The 25,884-nt window shown below is 37.7% G+C and overlaps 1 protein-coding gene across 3 annotated transcripts; it reads right to left on the bottom strand.

Moving 5' to 3' along the window:
- Positions 1-5,926: 5,926 nt before the first annotated feature.
- On the bottom strand, positions 5,927-25,000 carry CDK1 (cyclin dependent kinase 1). Of its 3 annotated transcripts, none has more exons than XM_029915245.1 (8): positions 24,815-25,000; positions 22,543-22,615; positions 16,183-16,339; positions 15,226-15,349; positions 13,121-13,291; positions 11,543-11,706; positions 11,278-11,419; positions 5,927-8,403 (listed from the first exon to the last, which is right to left on the bottom strand). In XM_029915245.1, exons 2-8 carry the CDS (start codon positions 22,577-22,579, stop codon positions 8,305-8,307), a joined length of 894 nt encoding a protein of 297 aa, XP_029771105.1. In that variant the 5' UTR covers positions 22,580-22,615; positions 24,815-25,000; the 3' UTR covers positions 5,927-8,304. The 3 variants fall into 3 exon arrangements, with proteins under 3 accessions (XP_029771105.1, XP_029771116.1, XP_029771121.1); XM_029915256.1 differs by lacking the exon at positions 24,815-25,000 and adding an exon at positions 22,812-22,830; XM_029915261.1 differs by lacking the exons at positions 16,183-16,339; positions 24,815-25,000 and adding an exon at positions 22,812-22,843.
- Between the last annotated feature and the right edge of the window lie 884 nt (positions 25,001-25,884).

Below are 25,884 nucleotides of genomic sequence, written 5' to 3'. Positions count from 1 at the left end.
GGTTCCTAGAGCCATTTCCTGGTCAATCTGCATACCAGAGATGGTAGTTCTGACAACAACTCAGATAGCTGATAGCTGTCCTACTGGCCTGTCAAAGCGGGCAGGAAGGGTCCCAATCCCATGCCCACCCACTTCTTCATTCACTTCTAATGGGGCTTCCCTACAGAGAAATGTAAAGTCCACCAAGACAAGACCTATTTAATTGAGTACTGTGTCCTCACATCCTAGCTTAGTGTCTAGCTCACAATATATGTTCAGTAAATACTTGTTCGATGGACATTTATAAGATATTACACTTAATAATCTTATATGGATCATATACCAGATTTTATAGAGGATATATTCTCAAAGAATTTGGATAATACTGATTTTCCCACAAAATAAATGTAAAGTAGGGAGATGCTTTCTCAAAATCTCCAACTATACATATTTTTGCTTTAATGCTTTGTAATTTTTCAAGAATGCCACTAACAATTTATAAAATCCTTGTTCTAAAGTGTACCATGGGAGTTGTTTGGCCTTTTTTGTCACATTAGAGCCCATCTCAAGTTCATTCCCAAATGCCTACTTTTCAGGCCTATTTTCCAGCACCAGCAATGGACCCCCACTTAATGAGTGCTCATACAAGATTACTTCAGAGTGTAAAATATTTCAAATGATAAACAGTAAATGTTAAAATAAGTACAGCACTGTAACCACACCACCTGCAGGAGTTCTAATTCAGGAAGACCACAGTCTGACTCACCCAGCAAAAGGTTGCCCGTACTTCTGTGTTACCAGCCAAAGGGCAGTGCAGCAATGGCATAAACCAGTCTGCCAACCTTAAATTTCCAAAAATTGGGGGTATTTGCATTATTTCAATTTTCACGAGTTTAAACATAACTTTATATTATTAGACATTCGCATAATTAAATTCATACAAATGCAACCACAGTATATGTCACTAGGTTATCTGAGTTTTAATGTGTCTGTAAACACTGCATTAAACTGAACACAATAAATAGTGGATGAGAAAGAAGCAATGACTTTGTCCAGCACCAGATGACCTGAAGTGGTTCTGGCAGCAAAATCTCTTTAAATTCATTTGCTCCATATGACAAGAGGAGGAAGTAAAATATCTAATTCCTAATACTTAAATTCTAGACAAAACATTTCAGTGCAAATAGGGAAGCGCTTTATTTACTCTGATCCAAGTCAAAGGTAGCTGGATAATTAGTTTTCTTTAAACAACATTCAGCTTTGCTGACATCTCATTTTCCAAAAGCAGCTGTTAGCCAAATATAGTATTGTTTATTCACTCCCCGGAAGGCTGTTTTTAAAAAGTGCTTCTTCTGGTAAATATGTTGCATCACATAATTGGAGATAACAGGAAAAGTAGGAGTTGCTGTTTGGATTTAAATAAACATATCCTCAAAAGTCCAGTTTTCTGTTTGCGAATAGTTCTTTTATTTTTTGCCATTAGGCACACTGAATTGTTTATTCCTTGCTTTGGGGCCATGCTAGGAAATATCCCAAACATAACACATGAGATATTTCTCTTGAAAAATGATAGAAGAGACGGAAGTGGAGATCTTTGCCTTTTCCCCTTATCATACACGTCAGCTAACGTATGTTAGCTGTTCCAGCGCCAGGGGCCTTATCTCATACCTCCACTGCAGTTGGATACAGCTTTTTCTTTTTTTTTAAGAATGTGTCTATTTAAAAAAACCTGTAGCATCTGAATTAGTCCCAGATCATCCTGTGAAGGGGAGTAGAGAATGAAAATCGCTATTGCTTTTGCAAAGAATGCATTCAGTCCCTATCATTTACAACGTGCTTGGCTACTTGTTTCTAGGAACTGAGAATGTATGTAACTTTCTCTGATCTGACTGATCTGATTTTCTCCTACTAGGGTTTTCTCCTGCCTAAATACTTCATCCTTAAAATACACTTCTTTCTTGACTGCATTATTGACTGAAATTCACTGTCAGAGCCAATGTAAAAGAGTAGAAATCTCTTTAACCTGGAAATCAGAAAACCTAGGTCTTAATTCTTACTCTGTTGCCAAAATCCATGGGTTCCTCCATGGGGAAATAAGGATTAAATTGATGTCCAAGAGATCCCATTCAATTCTAAAATTTTTTGATGTCACTGACTAGTTAACACAACTTATTGCTGCAAGTGGGTGGGTCACACAGTGGATGCCAAAATTTGGGTCAAGGAAGGGGAGATGTTTCTTTAGGCTTATCCAAGCTGCTATGACCTTCTAGCAGCATGGCTAGTTAAGAGTCCCAACATGCAGTTCACATCGATTTGTCATCCACTTCATGCAGTTTTAGATGGATGCTGATGGGCCAAAAGAAATGTTCTGTGCTTACCTGGGAATTTGCAATCTTTTCATGTTCTGAGCCATTTTCCCTTAGCGCTTGTGCATGAGAAGTATTTCAAACAAGAAGCCAAAAAGCACTTCTAAAACTATGTTCAAATTCTAGCAAGATTTAAGATGGAGCAAATGCTCTGCTTCCCATTTGGATTCGTGAGGCAGTGAACACACTTCATGAAGAACACATTTATATTTTCTTGCACATAAATGTTTGTCATAATACCAGAACCATTGAGACAAATCGCTATGTTCAGCTTGGAAATATATCTTTTCTCTCTGTATTATAAAGAATGTGTTTTGGTACAATTATTCTTGTGGTTTTATAGTTCAGGGCACTTTTATAGTATAGAAAGCTTCTGTCTACTGAAATAGTATATGTTATTTAATTACTATAAAGCTCTGTGCAAATATAAAGAACTAATACTCATTAGCAAATAAATTTTCCAAATACATTCTGCTTTTGTTATTGCATGATTTTAACAGAGAAATACAAAATGGTTGTGACATCCGATCTCAAGGAAAAGAAGGATTGCCTGTAGAAAACTGGATCTTACAGATTTCTACTCCTGACTGGTAGGTATACATAATATAAACATTTCCCCTAAGTTTATAGGTTCTTTGAAAGGTCAATAGGCATACATTTAATATCAGTACCATTCCACACAACCAGTACTAGAAGATGCAGTGAAAAATGATTATGAGCAATAAAGAGCTTTTCAAGAAGATATTTAATTATGAAAGCATTTATAATGACAAGGGTGCTTAAATCAAGGGCTCCTTTAAAACTATTCATCCAGTTTTGTCTTGGTATCCAGAGCTAAATTAGTCAGGACTCTGAGGTTTAAATAACAGAACCCCAACTCAAACTAGATTAAGCAAAGTCAAAACAGAACCCAAATCCCTATACCTACAAGGACTGGGTAGCTCAGATAATTTTAAAGTAGCACTGTAGGAACCAGGGACATCATGGTCCCAGGAACCTATCACTTTCTCTGCTCAGGTAGCTCCAGAGTTGGGGGAGGGGCAGAGGGGCGAGGGCAAAATAACATAGGCTTCCAGTCAGTCTCCTAGGTTGAATAGCAGAAAAGGACTTCTTTCTCCCAAGGTTTCTATAGCAAAAAGGATCCTGATGTGTCTTGTTTATTAGTTCATTTGCCCACTCCTTGAACCAATTGCTGCTACTGTGGTATGGTACACTGTGACTGATCTCATCCGCGTCATCCTTATGAGCAAGGAGCAAAGAGCCAGAATTAAGAACCCAAGTAGGACCACAGGCAGCAGTGGGGCTCTCCCAGTAAAAGGGGATATTGCTACCTAAAATAGGATAGAAAAATGGACTGGACTTAACACCAAACTTTACTTTGGTGACCTTGGTCCTTTCAATCTTGAGATGGAGGTTTCTGATAATGTTAATGAGTGACCTGCATGCAGGCCTGCAGTGTTGGTTTTGACAACTGTGAGCTTGGTGCACCATGGCATCTGGGCTAACTTGGCTTTAGTTACTTGCCTCCTTCGTCCATTCTTTCCTCTTAAGCTTTTGAAACTAAATACATACTTTCTTTCTGGATTTATCTTGGGAACCAACACAATGGCATGGAAAAGGAACAGGATGAAGTCAAAAGCCCAGCCTTCCTTGCTGTGGCATTTACTAGCCTTCAGACCTGTGGAAGGTACTTGGGCAGGTTCTCAGATCATCTGTATTATGAATGTCCGTTCCAAGGTGGCCGTGAGGAAAGGGGAATGTGTGTGAAGCACAGCAGCTACTCTATGCTCATTTCTGGAGGGGAGGTGCCACGACCTTTAGGCAAACTGAAAGAACCCTGTCTGATGCTTCAAGTACCACACCAAGAGCTAGAGGGTGAAGGGTCAGACATGGCTGCTGCCCTCACTGGACTTGCACTTTAGTAAAGCAGGTAACAAAAGACGGAACATGAAAAACTGCTAAGCCTGCAAAGAAATGACCATGTGCTAGGAACTTCACCCAGACATTCTCCCATCTAGGGTTGCTTTTCAATGGATTTAAGCACCAATTACTGTGGCAGAAAAACAGAACTGCCTAGTTTTTTTGTAATCTATTGAAAAGAGAACATTTAGGGCATCCTGGCAAAAAAGGACATGTCATATATATGCAGGATGTTTGGCAACCCTATCTCTACCCTGGATGACCATCCTACGATCCTATTCGTATAATTACATAAATATATTACATATACTCCCATAAATAACAATCCTATGGTCTCCACTGTACAAGTGAGTGAACAGACTCAGAGACATTGGGTGACTTGTTCAAGGACACAGAAATGGCAGAACTGGGAACCAAGCCCTAATCTCTCTGGCTCTCAAGGCTGGAATCTTTACACCATTCACTTTTCTCCACAATGACAAGGAAGGTTTAGGGTCAAATTCCAATTCGGCCTCTACTAAACGTTGGCCTGGCTTTAGGTGACCTTCTCCTTCTGCACCTGCTGTGCTTCCTCTACACACCAGCATGCACGTTAACCAAATAGCTAGGCTGCTTCTGCTCAGTTCTGTAGAACTGAGAACGACTCATCAGCGATTCTCCAAGTGTGGTCCCTGGACCATCAGCATCACCTGGGGACTTGTTAAGCATACTCGTTGCCACACAGGACCGACTGTGTGCGACCTGGCAGTAGAACACATCTGTTTTAACAAGCTGTTCGAGAGATCCTAATGCAAACAGGAAAACCAGCTCTCCTGTATTCTGAAGAAACACTAGTGTACTGATACCTTTCTTCCTCCTCAACAACTAAGTGCATGGCTTCTCATACTTTCTTCTGGAGCCTTTAAGGTATCTTAGAAACTGGACATTTATACTAAGGCATGGGACTGAAAATATCTACTTTTGCTTCCAAATACTTCATTAAACTTCACCACATGGACTAAACGTATGTTTTCCCAGTACCATTACTATCCCACCTTTGCCTTCTCTTAGATACTATTTTTATGTCAGAAATAGCTCTCGCTCTTCAAGGTCTTTTACTTTTTATCCTTCCATCCTTCTCTTTCCCTTTAGTCGCTTAATGCTCTTTCCATTTTGCCCCAAACCTTTAAACAATGCCCACTACTCACTTCACTCCACACACATTCCTAATGTCTTATCCACATGCAAAATGACTCTGTGGTCCTATGGAACCTCATTGACTCATTTGAATATGCAATTACTTAGAGAAATGGGACTGAAGTTGACCCTACTATGAAGTATAGTTTGATAAAGCTTTTAAGTTAAAAATTATTTTGCTAATTAAAAATTATTTAAGCCTATTAAGCCAACTCCCCAAAAGTCCTCTTATTGGGCTATTTTTATTAACTCAACTCTAAAATACTACAATTTTAAGGGGCACCTGGGTGGCTCAGTCAGTTAAGCTTGTGACTTCAGCTCAGGTCATGATCTCATGGTTCATGGTTTCGAGCCCCATGTCAGGTTCTGCGTTGACATCTCAGAGCCTGATTCTAATTCTGTGTCTACCTCTCTCTCTCTCTGCCCATCCCAATCTCACTCTTTTTCTGTCTCTCAGAAATAAGTGTTAAAAAAAATTAAAATACTATCATTTAAAAAAACATTTATTTATATATATGCCATGTTTCCATGTAAATTAGCAAGATTTTATTGTACATTATGTATTAATCTCTGCATTATTGCTTGTATATTTAAACTTAAAATATTAAAAAAAAACCCTTCCTCTAACAACTAGGGACAATGTTAATATAGGGCAATTGTCACTGTGCTATACTCAAATATATGGAAGTCTTATATTGGTGACAAAATCTATAGCTATCTCCAGTCCCTCATGAAGGAGTATAGACTGAAACAGAAATAGAACAAATTAAAGATACTACACAATGCGATGAAGTTTTAAGACAACAAAAACTAGATGTCATTAAACTCACCACTGACTGATGATAACGGGCTGCATCAGAATCAGAATCAGACTGGGGAACTTCTGAGCAAAGTTTCCTGGGATACATTTCCCAGTTTTCAACTTCAGAACTGCTCAGGGTAGAACTAGAATTAATCTCAGGTGTTTCTAGTGTATAACAGATTTAAGAACTACTGACCCAGAGACACGTTCCATTTTAAAATTAATCAGAAGCAACAGGACACAAGCCAGTTTGAAATATGTATGAGATGAGGGAGGACCCAGTTCCATAGCTCTCATCCAGCCACTGAAGCTGACAAACACTTCACACAGGACTACACTAAAGTAGGACACTCCTTATAGCTATTGATCACACACACTGTTCTACCATCTTATTTCCCTGGTCCACAAAATAGGTTCTAAATTGATGACTTACTGACTTTTCAACAATTAGACTCCAAGCATCAATCACAACGAGGTTGCACACTGGTTCTACGAAACACAGAGCCACAACCATTCGTAACCCTCATGTATCTATACATGACTGAGACAGAAGTACCAAGAAATATTTGCTCATAAGATGCGCTGAGTTTCTATTCCACATGCCAGGAGAGGAGGTCGTGAACTACTGTATATACAATTGCAATCCACAAGTTGAAAAACTGATTCAGTTCAACACTTCACTTTATAGGTAAGAAAACTCAAGCCGGTGGGTACGTCACTTCACCATCTGAATTAAATCTTTTCTGTGACCTTTCATTTACCAAATTCCCACCATAAAATCTTAACTCTTTACAACATGACTGCAAATGACCGCCATTCCTAGATTCTGCACTCTTACTGCAGACTGGCTTCCACCAAAGGACTAGAACGAAGTGACCAAACCTCTCATCTTACAAATCTCCTTGCCAAAGAAAGTAACCCACACTTTCTCCTACAGAGTACAAAAATTCCAAGACATATAGATGAGGTAGATAACCCTTTACATATGCAATCAATAATACAGGAATGTCAATTCCAGCCATAGATAACCAGGAAGAAGGACAGAGGGTATATGGCTAGACAACAGACAGATGTACACTACAAATGATAAATCATTTTGCAGACATTCCTCTGGGCTATAACAAATATTTAAATTAGTCTCCTTATAGGTGGAAATCACAATGAGCAGCATTATTAATTTAACAATTCCTAAAGCTAGTGATTTTAGCTAAATACTTGTATATCAGAACCTTCAGAGGTTGCTAATAAGCAAAACTGTCAAAATTTGCAAATAGACTTTGAGTCAGACTTGAAAGCCACGATGAGCAGCTCCTCTGTATAGGTATTACCTCTGACCAAGGCATAAGAATTCACTTAGACAAACAGCTTTCATAACCTACCTAAAAATAGGCTAGTTCATAAATTTTCTAAACTGCTCTTCCCTGCTGTGGGCAGCCCTTGATCTCTGACTGTAAAACTTAGCAAACTTTGGCATGCTCTAATGTTAGTTTTATAGGTTACTGAAAACCTCTATAAATTTAGCATCGTTTCTCAAATCTTGATAGTTTTCTCATTCTGAATGCCTGAACATTTAGGTCACAAATTGAAATACCAGCAGAAAAATACTCATCTTTAGACAGGTTGTACAGTTACCACTTGGCAAGAAACTGACAAAATTTAAACAGTCAGAGCATAAAAATACTTCAAAGCTTTATGAACTTTGAACTTAGCACACTTTCCTAAATTTTGGTGATTCCAATTACAGGAAAACCAGACTCTAAAGGTTTGAGATGATTTAAACTAACTCAAAATTTTTCCAATTCCTGACATCAGTACTAGATTTATACTTTTATTATGGTAACAAATAGTTGTTACAGAGAGATCTATAAACATATACAGAATTATTATATTTAAATTCATATAGAACAATATTTACATTTTTAAGTTACAGTTTTGAAATCAGAAGATGAAGTTACAGCTTATGTTTACAACAAAGAAAGAGAAAAACACAAAACAAAAATAGACAGAGTTAACAGTAAAAATATAACTATCTGTTTTTGATACGTGGAAACACTCAGAAAGCTACATCTTCTTAATCTGATTGTCCAAATCATTAAAATATGGATGATTCAGTGCCATTTTGCCAGAAATTCGTTTGGCAGGATCATAGACCAACATTTTCTGAGTGAGGGGAGATAAAAAAGAAAAAAGGTTTTGATTTAAGAAATGAACCATAAAAAAACTTCATAAAACTCTAATTTTTCTACCAATAAGCCATAAGCTAATAATTTTAATAAAAATTACTACTAAATAAATGAACATTTCCATTAGTTCAGTATCATACACATAAATGTCTCATCCTCCAGACGTCACCCTCTAGTTCTTATTCCTTAAATCGAGATACCTCAATAACCTCTTTCAGCTATAAATAATGCTTTAGGACACAAGCATTCTTCGAGAGAGAGCGAGAGTTTTAAAACCAGGACATAAATTTAAGAAAGATATCTAGTTAATTATATTTACTTTGAGAATTAAATAGCCATCTGAGTTATTTACAACATTCTTGAAATGGTGGCAATTAGCTATAGTGGTTTCTAATGTAGTTTCCATCAAGTTCCAAATGAAAACAAAACCAGAGCACAATGTGTTATAAACATAGTTAAAATGACACTAAATGAATGATGGTCAGACAATCTAGTAAACTTAGTTTACACACAGCCAGAAGAGACTGCATCAAGTTTAATGTTGATCTTAAATTTTATCTTTAAGAAACATTAATCTTAAAGAAAATATAATCAGTAAGCAGACCAGAGATATTTTTACTATCTAGTTACCCTGTGAGCTGTTATTACATATTTAGCACTATATTAAGTGCTTGATACATACTGTGTTATGCGATCTTCACAACAAAGGTAAGTATTGGTCCCATTTTACAATGAGGTCACTGAGGTTCAGAGGTTAAGTAACTTTCCCCAGCAACTCATAAAGCTAAGGAGTGGAAAAGCTTAAATGAGAAACCAAGTCTGAAGTTTTATAGTACTGGTTCTCCTCTGAGTGAGACTCTACCACTCAGGGAATATTTGACAATGTCTGGCATTTGACAATTGTCACAACTGAGAGGAACATGCTACTGGCAGGTAGAAGGCGGAGGACTAGGATGTTGTTAAATATCTTCGTGTACAAGACAGATCTCAGTAACAAAAAATGATCCAGTCCAAGATGTCAATACTAGCTAGACTAAGGAATCATGATTTACAGTCTATGATTTTTGTTTCATTCACTGAAGTGAAATTCTTTGTGTTCAAGAATTATAGAAGCTAAAAAGACAGATATAGAAGAGGCCTTCTAAGTCAAATCAACAATACTGATACATAAAATATCTGAATGACAGGTAAAGCACTTGGGACTTCACTGGAATCAATTTGGAAATCTGAGCTAAATTTAGAAGCATAATGATTCATAAATTTTGAAAGGAGCCCAAACACCAATCAGAAGATTTACAGGATAATATCACAAATATTACATTAGCTGAGATTCATAAAAATTAGATCCATCGAAAAGCTTATGATTTAGGGGGCATCTGAGTGGCTCAGATGGTTAAGTGTCTGACTTCGGCTCAGGTCATGATCTCATGGTTCATGGGTATGAGCTCCGTGTAGGGGCTCTGTGCTACAGTTTGTGGGTTCAAGCTCTGTGCCGGGCTCTGTGGAGTTCAGCACCACTGGTGCAGAGCCTGCTTGGAATTCTTGCTCTCGCTTCCCTCTGCTCCTGCCTCACCTGTGCTTTCTCTCTCAAAATAAATATACTTTTAAAAAATAAGTAAATAAAAATAAACGCTCAATATTTAGAGGCACCCGAGTGGCTCAGTCACCTAAGCGTCCAACTCTTCATTTCAGCTCGGGTCATGATCTCAAGGTTTGTGAGATCAAGTGCTGGGTATGGCTTTGCACTGACAGTGCAGAGCCTGCTTGGGACTCTCTCTCAGCCCCACCTCCCACACACATGCACTATCAAAATAAATAAACATTAAAAGATACACAAATAAAAGTTCAATACTTAAATTTCTGTTCTAAAAACAAGTTTCCTAAAGCAGGCCTAGGTCAGTTTCTTTTTTATCCTAATAGATTTTTGGGTCTTATTTTTAAAGAAAACAACTATTAGTTGAGAGCGGCAATGTAATAAATGGGATTTTTTTTATTGTTTGATAATGCTTTATTATATATTTATTTATTTGAGAGAGAGCACAAGTGAGCGAGAGCATGCACAAGCAGGGAAAAAAGGCAAAAGGAAAGAGATAATCCCAAGCAGGCTCCATACTCAGTGAAGAGCCCTATGAGTAAATGGGATTTTTAAAAATAGTTTGGTAATGCTTTATTTATGTGTTTGTTTATTTATTTGAGAGAGAGAGAGAGAGAGAGCGAGTGAGCGAGAGCATGCTCAAGCAGGGAAAAGAGGCAGAGGGAAAGAGATAATCCGAAGCAGGCTCCATACTCATTGCAGAGCCCTATGAGGGTCTTGATCCCAAGGATCCTGGAGGTGAAATGAAGAGTCAGACAAGCCCCATGGATTTATAAGAACTACATTACTCCTCCTAACCTTCCTGATGTAGAAACAAGGCACAAAATGAGAAATGAGAGTTCATGAAGTAAAAGGCTTTAATAACTAAAAATATCAAGCAATAAGGGAAAACCTATGTCTAGGATAAACTAAAAAGTAGTAAACACCAGGACAAAAAGTTAGAAGGAAAGGCCATTACACATCAGCAACTTAAACAATACAGGTGCGCTAACCCTGGCCTTGCCTTCACAGAGCATCTATAGCTACCTAGGATAAAAAAAAAAACAACACAAATAACATCTAATGCTGAATCCTCCTCTCAAAATCACTAATGTTTCTTGGTATCTAAAATGAAGCTAGTAATACAACAAATACTAAAGTCATAATAGCTATGTCCCTAGCTCAATACACATTGGCTTTCTATTTCCCAGGTAAAAGAAAGAAATTAAATACATTCAGAATCAATAATTTTGAAATCAGTATAAAGGGTCTTCTTACCGAGAGCAGATCCAAGCCATTTTCATCCAAGTTTTTGACATGGGATGCCAGACTTCCTGGTTTCCACTTGGGAAATGTATTCTTATAGTCCTGTAAAGATTCCACTTCTGGCCATACTTCATTATTGGGGGTGCCCAAAGCTCTGAAAAACCATAGCAAAACAAAAAATTATTAATGCATACCTATAATCTTATTGTTACATAACATGTGGCCTTTATTATTTCATTTGAAAGGTCTTAGAAGCTTAAATATAAGGCAAAAATACCTGAAAATTCTGAAGAGTTGATCAATTTCTGAATCCCCATGGAAAAGTGGTTTCTTAGTTGCTAATTCTGCAAATATGGTGCCGATACTCCAAATGTCGACTGGAGTTGAGTAGCGAGCTGACCCCAGCAGCACTTCCGGAGACCTATACCAGAGTGTCACTACCTGTTACAAAGCAAATGTTCACACTGGATATAAGCAGTGCGTTAATACCTAAACATAAACATCTATACTTCAGTAGGACTATCCTTTAGGAAGTTCCATTAATCCTTCTGATAATATTGCTTGAAAGTCAATTAACTATACACAATATACTAAGCAGAAGATACGCACTTCATTTCTAAGTTCTATTCATTAGGTTAAAAAACACTATAAAAACCTATGAGTTCTTTCCTTTCTTTCCAAATCACTAGAGGAAAAGGAAAAAAAAAATAGTCAAGACAGCATTCACTTTTCCAAAAGAAAAAAAACGCCACTTGATAATGAATTCAGGGAGGCACTGTACAAATCCTTATATACTGCTTACATGCTGAAAACAGAAGTCAGGGGCACCTCCATGTTGGCTGAGTCGGTTAGGCGTCCAACTCTTGATTTCAGCTTAGGTCATGACCTCAAGCCCTGTACGGAGCCTGCTTAGGATTCTCTCCCTGTCTGCCCCTATTCCACTAGCACTTTCTCATGCTCTCTCAAAATGAACTTAAAAAAATAAGAACATTAAGTCAAGTAACAGTGGTCTAGGGCCAATCTATTATTTTACTACCTATAATTTGTCATGATGGTAAAAATTTCTGACTTAAGTACTTTTTTAAGCCAATGGCAACCAAATAATCTTTATTTATACAGCCATAGGAAAAATGATAAAAAGGGATGATAAAAAGAAGTCAAGACATCTAACCAAATGAACGCTGTTCTAAGTTTTGATTTGGAGATAGTCTTTGGGCTCAGGGATAGACAACCCCACAAAAGACAGTTTTCCAGAAGCTCTTTACTATACAATTCAATATTCCTTTTCTCTCCAGAAGTAACAAATGAAGTGCCATGTCATCTGTATTAACACTAACAAAACCTGATTATATCTAGTAGCTTCTAAATGTATCTGAAACAGTAACCCTTAGGTTTAAAAAAAAAAAAAAAAAAAAAAAAAAAAAAAAACCAAAAAACACCTGTCTTCTAACCAGTTTGATTGTGTACCGGAAGGTCCAATCAGGAGACAAAAACCACACAGAGATTTCCATAGGCAAATTTTACTAAGAAGAATTCCAAACTAAGAGGGGGTTAGAATAAAGAGACTAATAAGAAATAATAATTCTTAGGACTGTAGCAAGAATAACCCCTCCCTCCTGCAGTGCCTCTCCAGCACCACCCACTACATCACACCTGCTGGCAAAGAAATAGTATTTGAAGGTCCCAGTTAGATTTTTACATAACATGCAATAAAGGGGGAGTGTGGAACTGAGAAGCAATAAATTAATGCTGCAGAATGGAAACCTTTATTATTTTATTCAATTAATGAACAAATACAGAAAACAATCCAGCAATCACACATACTCAAAAGCACAAAAACCACTATTCTACATACCTCATGTGTATATACTCTAATAGGTATTCCAAAAGCTCTGGCAAGGCCAAAATCAGCCAATTTAATTGTTCCTTTGTCATCAATCAATAGATTTTGAGGTTTCAAGTCTCTGTGCAGAACTCTTCTGGAGTGGCAAAACACAATCCCTTGTAGGATTTGGTACAAGTAACTCTGGAAGAAGGGAATAGAAGTTAGAAACTTAACTGTACCACATAATGACTTTCTAAATAATCTTAGTGGGTTTCAAAGACATAAGAAAGTATAATGCAGGTAAACAATTTAACTACCACAAAAGCTTTCAGGCTACTTGAGACTAGCAAGCAGCATTTGCAGTGGGAAGCCCATTAATATGCAAAGATATTCAACTATGGACACATGCACATGAACTCATTTAGTCTTCTATTTTTCATCTCTCATTCTTTTAAGGCCTAATTAGTTTTCTGTACAGAAAATTTGTAAAACTTTTATCTATATACTTATAGCAACTCTATTTTTACTTTGAATAAGATTTGTCCATCTCTATTTCTTATCATTACATAACCATTTCCTCTTTGGAAATGCTGGTCACAGACTCCAAAAGATATAACAAACATATTATGATTATGCATTTAAATAGAGACAATTATAACATGCTGTTTATTAGTTCAGAGGAAAGTATTATACAAGTGTTACCAAGACAGTGTAATTGTCATCTGAAGCAACATAAATATTACATGAATTTAAACTATATACGGTAACAGTATTGAACATTATAAAGTTCAAAATTATAAAATAATACATAAAATCAATTGTTGGAACAAATGGCTAACCATTTGGAAAAAAATTAAGAGCCCTAGCTCTTTATACCAAAATAAAACATTGATCCATCCACAAAATTTAAAACAAACAAAAGGGGGTGTGGGACAACCTACTGGAAAATATTGTCAAGTGTTATAACATACACGTTTGAGTGAAAAATTAAGGTATATAGGCTAATGTCCAAAAGTCTGTTAAATATATTATAACAATTATTAATGGTAGATGCCATTAACAAGTCAAAAAACAAACAAAAAAAGGAATAAAGGAAATATTATCAACATGTTAGCAAAAAGGACTGTAGAGAACAGTGAAAAAAATATCCTAACAGAAACATCAATAAAGATGTTTATAAATGGCTAAAAAATGAAAAATTATTAAATGATATAAAAATGATAATATGCCTTTTTCATACAAGGGCAAAAACTAGGTACCAAAACAATAACTGTTACCCACCACAATGAGTAAACTGCTGCCAGTCATTGGAGGGCAACTGGCACTATCAGGATTTTAAATATAAATAAACATCTTCAACCCAGTGATTCAAGTTATAAAAACTTATCCTATAAAATTGCAAATGAAGAACAAGAGACATAAGGATTCACTGCAGCACTGTTCCTAAGAGCATGAATCACCAAGCTGGAAGACAATTCCATTGTCTGTTAGTATGGAACTGATTTACATAATCAGATCAAACATTAGGTAGACACGTAAAGCTGTGTGTTGAATGTTTCACAGAAAAGGAGTTTTACAGTTTTGTAAAACAGTATATGCATATATATAAAAGTTGACACACAATGTCTGTAAGACTATTAAAAAACTAACAGTGGCTAACTACCTCTGAGAAGTGATCGGGTAGAGTCAGTGTAAAGGTAAGACATGTCCACTTTATAGACTTCAGTGCTTTTAAAAAAATTATACATTTATAATTTAACTGAAATGTCTATAAATTTAACCAAAACATTCAAAACCAGAATAAAATAAAACCACTTGCCATCATTACCTTACTGCAAGCTTTTGTTACATTGTTTCACATATATCTGACGGTCAAATAAAGACCAAAATAGCCTAGCTTCCAACAATGGAATAAATACCTACTGGTTTTGTTATCTCAGGCACTACTTTTCATTCCACTACCAGAAGCTCTATCTAGTAATAAAAGGGGTAAAAATCTAATCTAGGCTGTGGAAGAAAATTCTTCCTAGTTCTACTTCCTAACACTTTTTCCAAAGATATTCCCCCAACACATAAAGAATAGACCCTTTACACTCACAGTGGGTAAATGCTAATAAAATAAGTAAGCTTCTTACCTTAACAAGTGAAGATTCCATGAACTGACCAGGAGGGATGGAATCTAAGTATTTCTTGAGATCCATGGAAAGGAATTCAAAGATGAGATATAACCTGGAATCTTGCATAAGCACGTCTTGAAGACTGAAGAACAAGACAATTATGTGAAAAAAAATCTACCACTTTTTACTTCTCACAAAATAAAACTTCCATAAATTTAACAGTGCCTATCATAGAAAGTGAAGCTTTAAGAAATTTTCTCTAGCAAAGTACACACTTTTGGGAAGGACGAGATGGTAGCTTCCCTAGGAACGAAAACCTTAGCACTAAACTAGAATTTGAGAAAGGACTCTCAGGGCAGCAACTGAAAATTAAGTCATGTTATACAGAAGGTGCTGTCACACCACTTCTATTACGAAAGAACATTTCTAGGTTGACTACTTGTTGCTCAGAGCTTGTTTTTTCATTGAAGTAAATTACAGAAATAAATTTTAAAATTTGCTAGGAACCCTTAACAGTTGCTCACTATCTCCAGCCCCAGAAAAGTGCAATTAAGCCCTAACTTGGTCTGTTAGGAAACACTCCAACACCAGTCCAAATACTTAAAAAGAAAAGGAAAAACACTTTTCTTTCTCATCTGACCTAGCTACCTGTCTTAGCACTCGTATTAAGAGGTCTTCAAGGACCAAAGCTCAGAGTGGTATAGGTGATAATGGTCTCTGAAAAAGGACCTTTTTTTCCCTCCCTTGAACTGGTTTACCTTGAGTATTCAGCCCCCAATATTAATCTTTTTATCACCCTGCTCCTGTTTTAACAGCCCATTTTTCCTAGGCCTGGCATTCCCAATTGACAAAAATAGTAGTGTTCTCTTCCACTCAGTAATTAGGCCAGATATTAAGCAAATGTAAAAATTTCCACATTGAAATTCACACTTGAAATAGTATGCGGAAAATGGTCTGAATTCAGATATACCATACCTGACTATATTTGGATGACGAAGTTCTTTTAATAGAGAAATTTCTCGAATTGCAGTACTAGGAACCCCTTCCTCTTCACTTTCTAGTCTGATTTTCTTCATGGCTACCACTTGACCTGTAGTTTTGTGTCTACCCTTATACACAACTCCATAGGTACCTGAAATAGACAAAGTAAATGTCTACTATACGACACCCTCCACAAACTAAGATTTTACAAAATGACTCATCTCATAAAATGTCACATGACAGCAATGTCTACTGTGACCAGATCGGAAGTATCATACTCGATACTCTCATCAGTTCCAAAAAGAAACTGAAAGGTAACGACAACCTATCACATCTATCGATTAGAAATAAATTCATGTAGTCATCACAATTTTACCATACATTTAAATAACAAGTAATTTCCCAGCACAGTTTAGTGAAGAAAACACATCCTTCACAGATTGGAATGTATCTCCTTTCAAATATCCCATTTAACAATAAAGCAGGCATAAAATACAGGATGAAGATTTGGACTGAGGAGTTATTAACAGAAGTAATCATGACACTTTCAGAAAACTTTGTATAGACTACTTTATTCACGCCAAATATATACTCAACCCTCATCTACCATATTTTATTAAATATTAAATCTGGGGCACCTGGGCGGCTTAGTCTGGAAAGCATCTGACATTGTCTCAGGTCATGATCTCAAGGTTCAAGAGTTTGAGCCCAGAATCAGGTTCTCTACTGTCAGCAAGGAGCCTGCTTTGGATCCTCTGTCCCCCACTTTCTCTGCCCTTCTCCTGCTCATGCTTTCTCTCAATAATAAACATTTAAAAATATATATTTATAAAATGTATTAAAGTTCACAATATCTCCTATATAGTAGGAAAGCCTCCCACCCATTTTGAAGTTAACAAGAACATTGATTCAGATATATAGTCTTTAAATAAGGAGTAACAATTTAACAAACAAGGATAACAATAAGGGATCTTAAGCAGGAGAAGCGGGGGTACAGAGGACAAAGTGGCAGTATTAAGGGAGGCGGATTAGCTGATTTAAGAAGTTCATATCCAGGACACATTTAGTCCCCAGATAAGTGCTTTTTAAAACTGGAGTGGGAGGGGTGCCTGGATCAATCGGTGACTCCTGATCTTGGGGTATGAGGTCAAATCCCGTGATGGGCGTGGAGCCTACTTAAAATAAATAGGGGCACCTGGGTGGCTCAGTTAGACATCCAACTTCAACTCAGGTCATTATCTCACAGTTTGCCAGTCTGAACCCCAAGTGAGGCTCTGTGCTGACAGATTAGAGCCTGGAGCTTGTTTCAAATCCTGGGTCTCCCACTCTTTCTGCCCCTTCCCTGCCCACACTCTCTCAAAAATAACACCAAATTTTTTTTTCAAATTAAAATAAATAAATAAAATCTTAAATATAATCTTTAAACTGGGACTGGAGAATTTAGGGAGATCTTGGACTCCTAGACTATACATTAAATTTTGCTGAATAACATTTTTTTGGGGGTAACATCAGTATAACTTCACAAGTGATTAGAATCCATTTTCCTAAAGAGATCTACTCTATAGTTTACCAGTTTCTCCAAAGGTAGGCAATATTTTTAAAAAGCCTAAGAACTACTATCAGATTATCTACTGGCTTAATTAGATTATTAGGGATGGTTTGGTGAGCGGCAAACTGATGTTATATAAACTTTGTTCTAATTTTAAGATTTTATTTTTGAGTAATTCTGACACAAAACATGGGGCCTGAACTCACAACCTTTAGATCCAGAGTTGCATGCTCTACCAAGTGAGCCAGCCAGGAGCCCCTAATTTTGTTTTAAAGAGAAATTCCAGGGGCACATGGGCGGCTCAGTTAACTGGACTCAGGTCATGATCTCATGGTTTGTGAGTTCAAGCCCCAAGTCAGGCTCTGTACTAATGGCTCAGAGCCTGAAGCCTGCTTCACATTGTGTGTGTGTGTGTGTGTGTGTGTGTGTGTGTGTGTGTGTGTGTCTCTCTTTCTGCCCCTCCCCTGTTCATGCTTTGTCTCTCTCTCTCTCAAAAATAAACATTAAAAAAAAAATTTTTTTTAAGAAATTCTATACAATAATGGGTCTTCCTAAATACTGGTGTCCCTTTAAAGATGTAATTTGACTAAAGAGCCATTTATATTACTTTGATTAAATTTGGATTAACTCTTGGACAACCAAAGTCATCAGATTTAAAAAACAAAACAATTTTATAGATGTTCACAACCATGTTTGAAAGTTGGTAACTTTCTGTATGCTTAAATCTTTCCATCTTTCAGATATAAATTATACCTGCACCAAAAAACACAAAAGTATGTAAGTGAGAAGCACAATCATCTGACACACTGTTAAAACAGACTCGGGAAGATTCATCATTTGCATAATGTAGTATAACAAGCAGTTAATGGTAAATTCAGGACTAATTTTTTCCTCTAATATTCTTTTTCCTTCAAGTGTACAACCTCATCGAGACCTAAAATTTATTCATAACAATTAACTTATAGCCAGCATTTAGTATTTACTCAGTTTTAGAAATCACAAGTGCTCTATGTCTCTCTTTCTCTTTTTGAGCCATTACCCCTCTTATAACTACTAGGACAGAGCCCTAGTTAAACAGACCAGAATGACTCTAGTAGGCAATCACCAAAAATTACTTATAAGATGCATGGTAAGTATTCTGAAATGAATTAAATGTTACTAAATTTTCAAAAATGTTAGTTACAGTCGAATTATAGAGACTCTAAATGCTAAGCAAAAAACCTTTAACACATGTTTATTGAGTGAATAAGGACCAAGCTAGGTCCCACATCATGGATATAGCTACTATGATCCAAAAAGATATTTTCTTATGATAGAAGAGTTGAAAGATTAAAGTGACAACACTCAGATCTTTGTAATTTAGAAGAAACCAGAAAATGCCTTTGTAATAACTGAAATAAGTCTAGATGTATTTAAGAAATGCATCAGGCTGTCAAAAACAAGTGTCAAGGCAGAAAAGGTGGGGGGCCTATTTTAATTTAGAAAAGATTAAGGAGATATCAGTCACTACATGAAATGCAGGACACTGACTAGATCTTCAGAAGATACGTGCACAAGTATTAGAAATAAGACACGTCTGCAGCCACTCTGGACAACAGTATGGAGGCTCCTCAAAAAGTTAAAAACAGAACTATCCTATAAGCCAGCAATTACACCACTAGGTATTTATCCAAAGGATACAAAAATGCCTATTTGAAGGGGCAAATGCACCTCAATGTTTATAGCAGGACTATCAACAATAGTCAAAGAATGAAAAGAACCCAAATATCCATCGACTGATGAATGGATAAAAAAGTTATGGTACATATGTACAACAAAATATTTCTTGGCAATGAAAAAGAATGAAATTTTGCCATTTGGAACAATGTGGACAGAACTAGAGTGTATTATACTAAGTGAAATAAGTCAAAGACAAATACGATTTCACTCACATGTAAAACTTAAGATATAAAACAGATGAACATAAGGGAAAGGAAGGAAAAATAAGACAAAAACATCGAGGGAGGCAAACCTCAAGAGACTCTTAAATACAGAGAACAAACAGGGTTGTTGGTGGGGTGCTGGGTGGGGAGGAAGGGCGAAAGGGGTGAGGGGCATTAAGGAAGATACTTGCTGGCATGAGCACTGGGTGTTACATCTAAGTGACGAATCAGTAAATTCTATTCCCCAAATTATTATTACACTATGTTAATGAACTTGGATTTAAATTAAAAAAAAAAAGTAAAGCACATCACTACAACTTACTTTACACTGGTCAAAAGAAAAACAATATGCTAAAACACACACAGATAATAAAGCAAATGTGACAAAACTAACATCTTGGTAAAAGGTATTACAGGTTCATTAAATTTATCTTTCAACTTCTCTGTATGTTTGGAAATAAAATAAAAAGTTGAGGGAAAGAAATTTAACTTTTCAAATCAGTACTTTAATGTTAGACTTTGACCATGTATCTGGCAAAAAGCAAAAGAATACAGTGTGTGAAAAAGGCCTTAAATTATTTGTTCAATTTATTTTTCAAAAACAGTGTCTGGGCACCTGGGGGCTCAGTCAGTTAGGCGTCCGACTCCGGCTCAGGTCATGATCTCACGGTTCACAGGTTGCAACCCCACGTCGGGCTCTGTGCTGACAGCTCAGAGCCTGGACCCTGCTTCCGATTCTGTGTCTCCCTCTCTCTCTGCCCCTCCCCAGTTCGCTCTGTCTCTCTCTCAAAAATAAAATAAAGACATAAAAAAATTAAAAACAAAAACGAAAAAACAAAAAACAAACAAACAAAAAAAACAAGGTCCACCACATAATCTGAAACTGCCAGGCACTGCAGTAGTCAAGACAATACAAGCCAGAAAAAGAAAACACAGGAAAAAACACTAAGAAAAACAGCTGTTCTTATCAAATAGTTGAGTGTCTCCAATAGTGCTGGACATGACTGCCGCGCACTATTCCAACAGTTGTGAGCAAGACAAAATCCCAAACCTCATAAAGCTTACTTACAGTATAGCAAAGGATATGAAGTGTAATAAAAAGGAAACTATAAAATGCACTTAGACTAGAACAATGAGATGAAAGGGAAGGCAGCAGAGAGTGGCTTCCAGGGTGAAAGAATTGCCATTGCCAAAGGCCCAGAGGTCAAAGGACAAGGAATAGGAGAAGACATCATGAGGAAGAATTGGGGAGGTTTGTAACTCTAGCAAACAGACTACATTTGAAATTATGCTCTGAACTGCTTCTATTTGTAGTAGCAATTACAGTACCTTTCTCAAGAGTCAAATCTGTAGTCTCCTATGTTAGCAGTTCCAGAGTTTTAAAGAAATTCACATTTACACAAAAAGAATGCCTCTTTTTATTCCAAACTAAAATCAGAACTCATTCAAGTCTCTAAAGATTTAAGAAAAACTCAAAGCAGAAAACATTAAATCCATTATCAAACTTATTTTTAACTCAGAAACAAGACTAGCTTAGTTGACCATGTGTTAATAAAGTGATTTTTTTAAAAATCACATACCACTTGCAAGTTAAGAACAAGAATCGATCTCTAACCCAACCACCACCCAGACTTATCATTAGTATCTTATTAAATTCTTTCCAGTATTCTGCCCTTGGCTTCTTAGTAGTACTCCTTGAGCAAGTACAGTTTTGGAGAACACTAAAAATATAGTAGTTGGAAATGTCCCTCAAACAGAACCTGCATAGATAGGGGCGCCTATGTTGGTTGAGCATCTGACTCTCAATTTCAGCTCAGGTTGTGCATTTTCTCACAGTTCCTGAAATTGAGTCATATCAGCACAGAGCCTACTTGGAATTCTCTCTCCCTCTCTTTCTACCCCTCCCCTGCTCATACTCTCAAAAATTAAAAAATTAAAAACAAAAAACAAACCAAAAAACCAACCTACATAAATTAGAGTCTAATAGTGTAAGTTGTACCATTTATTCCTATAGAGTTTAGAATGTTAATACCAAGACTTTTATATAGAAGCTTAAATATTCTTGGGGCACCTGCGTGGCTCAATTGGTTAAGTGTCTGACTTTCGATTTCAGCTCTGGTCATGATCTCAAGGTTGGTGGGTTCAAGCCTGCATAGGGCTCTGATGCTGCTTGGGATTCTCTCTCCCTTGCGCCTCTCTCTCCCTCCCTCACTAATTCTCTCTCCCTCTCTCTCAAAAATAAATAAACTCTAAAAATCAATAAAAAGAAGCTTAGATATTATGTTAGTGGGGAAAAAGGCAAAGGGTTATTTTCACCCATCACTTACACCACATAAACATTCTTTAAAAACCTTAATGAAATTACTCCAGAAAGGGAATGAATAATGAATTATATACAAGAGTTATTGGTTTCAGAATTGCTTACACATGTAAACAGGACAGGTCATTTAAATCTAGGGAAACTAGATAGAAAACTTATTAGGCTATTGTACCAGCTTAGAAGGTTTAGGTAAAAATATTTATCTTAAAAATAATTGTAGGAGACTAAAAGTACACTCCTAAACCTAATTCTATTGCCCTAACCCCTCCCAACACACAATAGTTAGCAATAGTCTTCTCAAATTACAAATATTGCTTTAAGTGTTTCATATTTAGGAATATTGGGGGAAGAGGGTTGCCAGGTAATCATATCAGAATAATTTCAATTCTCTTGAATATGAACATTTTTGTGTTTAAATTACCATGTAGAGAACACATAAAAAATGCACATTAGCACAGGAGACCATAAAGATTTGATTTAAATATTTATATGTTTTCATGTCACAGATGTTATAGCATTTCTAAATCATTTTTAAAAACTTGTGCATTATTAAAAATACTCACCTTCTCCAATTTTCTCTATTTTGGTATAGTCTTCCATAGTTAATCAGTAGATAATCAGTAGATATGGTAGATCCTAAAATGAGAGAAAAAAATGAATTTGATCACATGATCACATGCCACTAACTCAAAAATGTGGTTTTAAGTTTGTAATGAGATACAACGCATAAAGCATTTCCCACAGTCTCTACCACAGTATTAATTTCCATAAGTATTATTTGTGTTAAAACAACACAGGGGCACCCGGGTGGCTCAGTCGGTCAAGTGTCCACCTTTGACTCTGGTCATTTCATGGTGAGTTGAGTCCCAGGGCTCTTGCTGACAGCAAAGAGCCTGCTTGGGATTCTGTCTCCCCTTCTCTCTGCCCCTCCCACACTCATATTCACATGAGTGTTCTTGCTCTCAAAAATAAATTATTAAAAAAAATAAACACTTACAAAGGACTTCTGCAATTAAGATTTTCCCACCTTTCCTAGCTCTTAAAACATCAGAAATATTTGTGTATCTTAACCAGTGCAATATTTGCTTCTTCCAAACAAATAAACACTCAAATTCAGACATCCACTTATCTGTATGTCCCAAACAAAAACCAAGAGTATGTTCTCTTTACATAAGACTTCTAAGAAGCAGCAGTGTATGTTAGTTATACACACAAACATTTCCACAAATCATATTCGACTGAATTTGTATTGCTTCATATTTTTTTGATGATAATTCAAAAGGAACAGTTTTTAAAGACACAAGTTAAGCCAGGCTGGCTCAGTCAGAAGAGCATGCAATTCTTCATCGTGGGGTTGTGCATTCCAGTCCCATGTTGGAAAGAGCACATTTCTTTCTCTCTCTCTCTCTCTCTCTCTCTCTCTCTCTCTCTCTCTCTCACACACACACACACACACACATTAGGTGCAGAGATTACTTAAAAATCTTTAAAAAAAAAGACACCAGTAGAGAGGTGTCTACTGCTCACCCATTAGCAAGACTGTTCAAATGTCAGCTAAAATGCTGACAAGGAAACACTCAAGACTTCCACAGCTGGGAAGTTTGCCAATGAAACATAACTTCAGAAGCCCAGAGCATAATTACCTTGATTTTTTAACACAATCATCACTGGTAAGACCGCATATGTAAAGGTCACTCTGAGTAGCTGACACTCAAATTGCACTACATTGCCATGAGTACCAATCTTAAATATTTTTAATTTTAATTTTACAAAATGGCAATAATTAGGGTAATTGCCTTTTCCACAATATCCAAATTTTATATGCCTAATGGACAATAAAACTGTCGGGCTCTCTTTGAATAGCTAAAAATTCCATTTCAAAGCTGGGTTTAATTACCCTCCCACCATTATCCTGTTGTAACAATTTAAAATAAAGGATACAACTTTAAAATGTCTTTTGAATGCCTCCTGGGGCTCCGTACTATTAGCGTCACAAGGTAAAATACCAACGGCTTTATCTCCGCGTCTTTAAAGGAAGCGGGACGTGCACATTACCTACTCTAGTATTGAATAAAAATACTAACACACACATAGTTGTATCTATCTTTTGGTATTTGTTAGCTTTCCACATTTCATTGTACGTAACAGCCACCAAGCATAAAATAAAAACGAAAAAAATCCAAATTCCCTCCGGCTCTATGCCCCGAGCCTAGTGTTTTCAAACGCCTTGGGTGTACAAGGGCCATGGGCACCGAAGCAAGCCCCAGAAGGCCCTCAAGTTAGTTCTTCCGATCGGTGTTCCGGGATGGCCTGGGTTTGGGAACCGGCGTGGGTATCTGGCCCAGGTGCCGTCTGGACTTCTGCCCCCGGAGGCGAGAGCAGGGCCTAAGACAGAGCATGGCACTCCGTGTCGTCAAACCAATGCAAGGTCAATCCAAGGCCCGAAAGCCTCCTAAGCCAGGTGGGCGACCTTTTCCCGGAAGAGCCGCCCGCGACCACAGAATGCAACTCCGAGGCCTTGGCAGCCCCCCCTCCCCAGCATATGTCCGCCGGGTCTGGGCTCCCGAGAGCCTTCCGGGAAAGCCGAGGCCAGGCCCAGAGCTCCGAGTGAAGGCCGGCCTACCCTCCACAGGCCCGGCCTGGCCCCGCGCAGACCCCTGCTGCCCAGCCCGGCCTCCTAATACCATCCGGTTCCTCATACTCCTTCTCCCGGGCCTACGAGCCGCCCCCCCCCCCCCCCCCCCCCCCCCCCCCCCCCCCCCCCCCCCCCCCCCCCCCCCCCCCCCCCCCCCCCCCCCCCCCCCCCCGGCAGACTCCCGTAGGCATGACCCTGACCTCAGCAACTCTACCCGGCTTACTATCCCGCGACGAAAGCGGCGGCGGCTACCACCTCGGCGTCGCTCCCGCTTCAACTTCTAAGAGCCAGCTTTGGAGTTAAGTGCGAGCTGTTTCAAACCCACCGCGCTAAAGGGTCCGGGGCCCACCAATCAGAGAGCCCGTAGACTTTCAAAGGAGCCAATCGGAGCCCAGCCACGCCTGGGCGGGCCATCCCGGATGGCTAAAGCGCGAAAGAAAGTGGAAAAGGCGCCGGAGAAAAAGCAGGAGGGCGGGCGCCAACTGAGTCTGAGCGCAGGCGCTTTCATTCAGCCCAGGAGAGTGTCGTCCTATTGTTTCTAGTCGTCAGAAATCTACTGTTCACCCTGGGCCCGGTATTTCCTCTTCCAGTGTTGGCACAAATAAAATTTATTGCGCTCAAAGTGATACTACATTTACATTCAGATTCCATTACTTTCACTTCTAATACTTAAAGCTAGTGTATATTTATGTTTTTCTAAGTGGGTGATTTTCCAGGTATGCCAAAGAAGGAGCACATTTCACACACATGTATATTATATATGTGTGTGTATGTAAATATACACATATGTGTATATATACACACATATATAACTTCACTTTGTAAAATTTTTTATCATTTTAAATTATATTTATTTAAAAATTAAAAACAGGGGCACCTGGGTGACTCAGTCATAAGGGTCTGACTTCAGCTTGGTGAGTTTGAGCCTTGTACTGGCTCTCTGCTGTCAACACAAAGCCCGATTTTGGCAAATGACATATCAGATAAAGGGCTAGTATCTAAAATATACAAGGAACTCACCAAACTTCACATCCACAAGACAAATAACCCAGTGAAGAAATGGGCAGAAGACATGAACAGACACTTCTCCAAAGAGGACACCCAGATGGCCTACAGGCACATGAAACGATGCTCAACATCACTCATCATCAGGGAAATACAAATCAAAATCACACTGGGATACCACCTCACGCCAGTCAGAGTGGCTAAAATGAACAAATCAAGAGACTATAGATGCTGGCAAGGGTGTGGAGAGATGGGCACCCTCCTA

Source organism: Suricata suricatta, chromosome 2 (genome assembly GCF_006229205.1).
Source record: "Suricata suricatta isolate VVHF042 chromosome 2, meerkat_22Aug2017_6uvM2_HiC, whole genome shotgun sequence".
In the NCBI taxonomy this organism is placed as follows: domain Eukaryota; kingdom Metazoa; phylum Chordata; class Mammalia; order Carnivora; family Herpestidae; genus Suricata; species Suricata suricatta.
The sequence above is the reverse complement of the archived record's forward strand: the minus strand, read 5'-3'. Positions and strand labels throughout refer to the sequence as shown.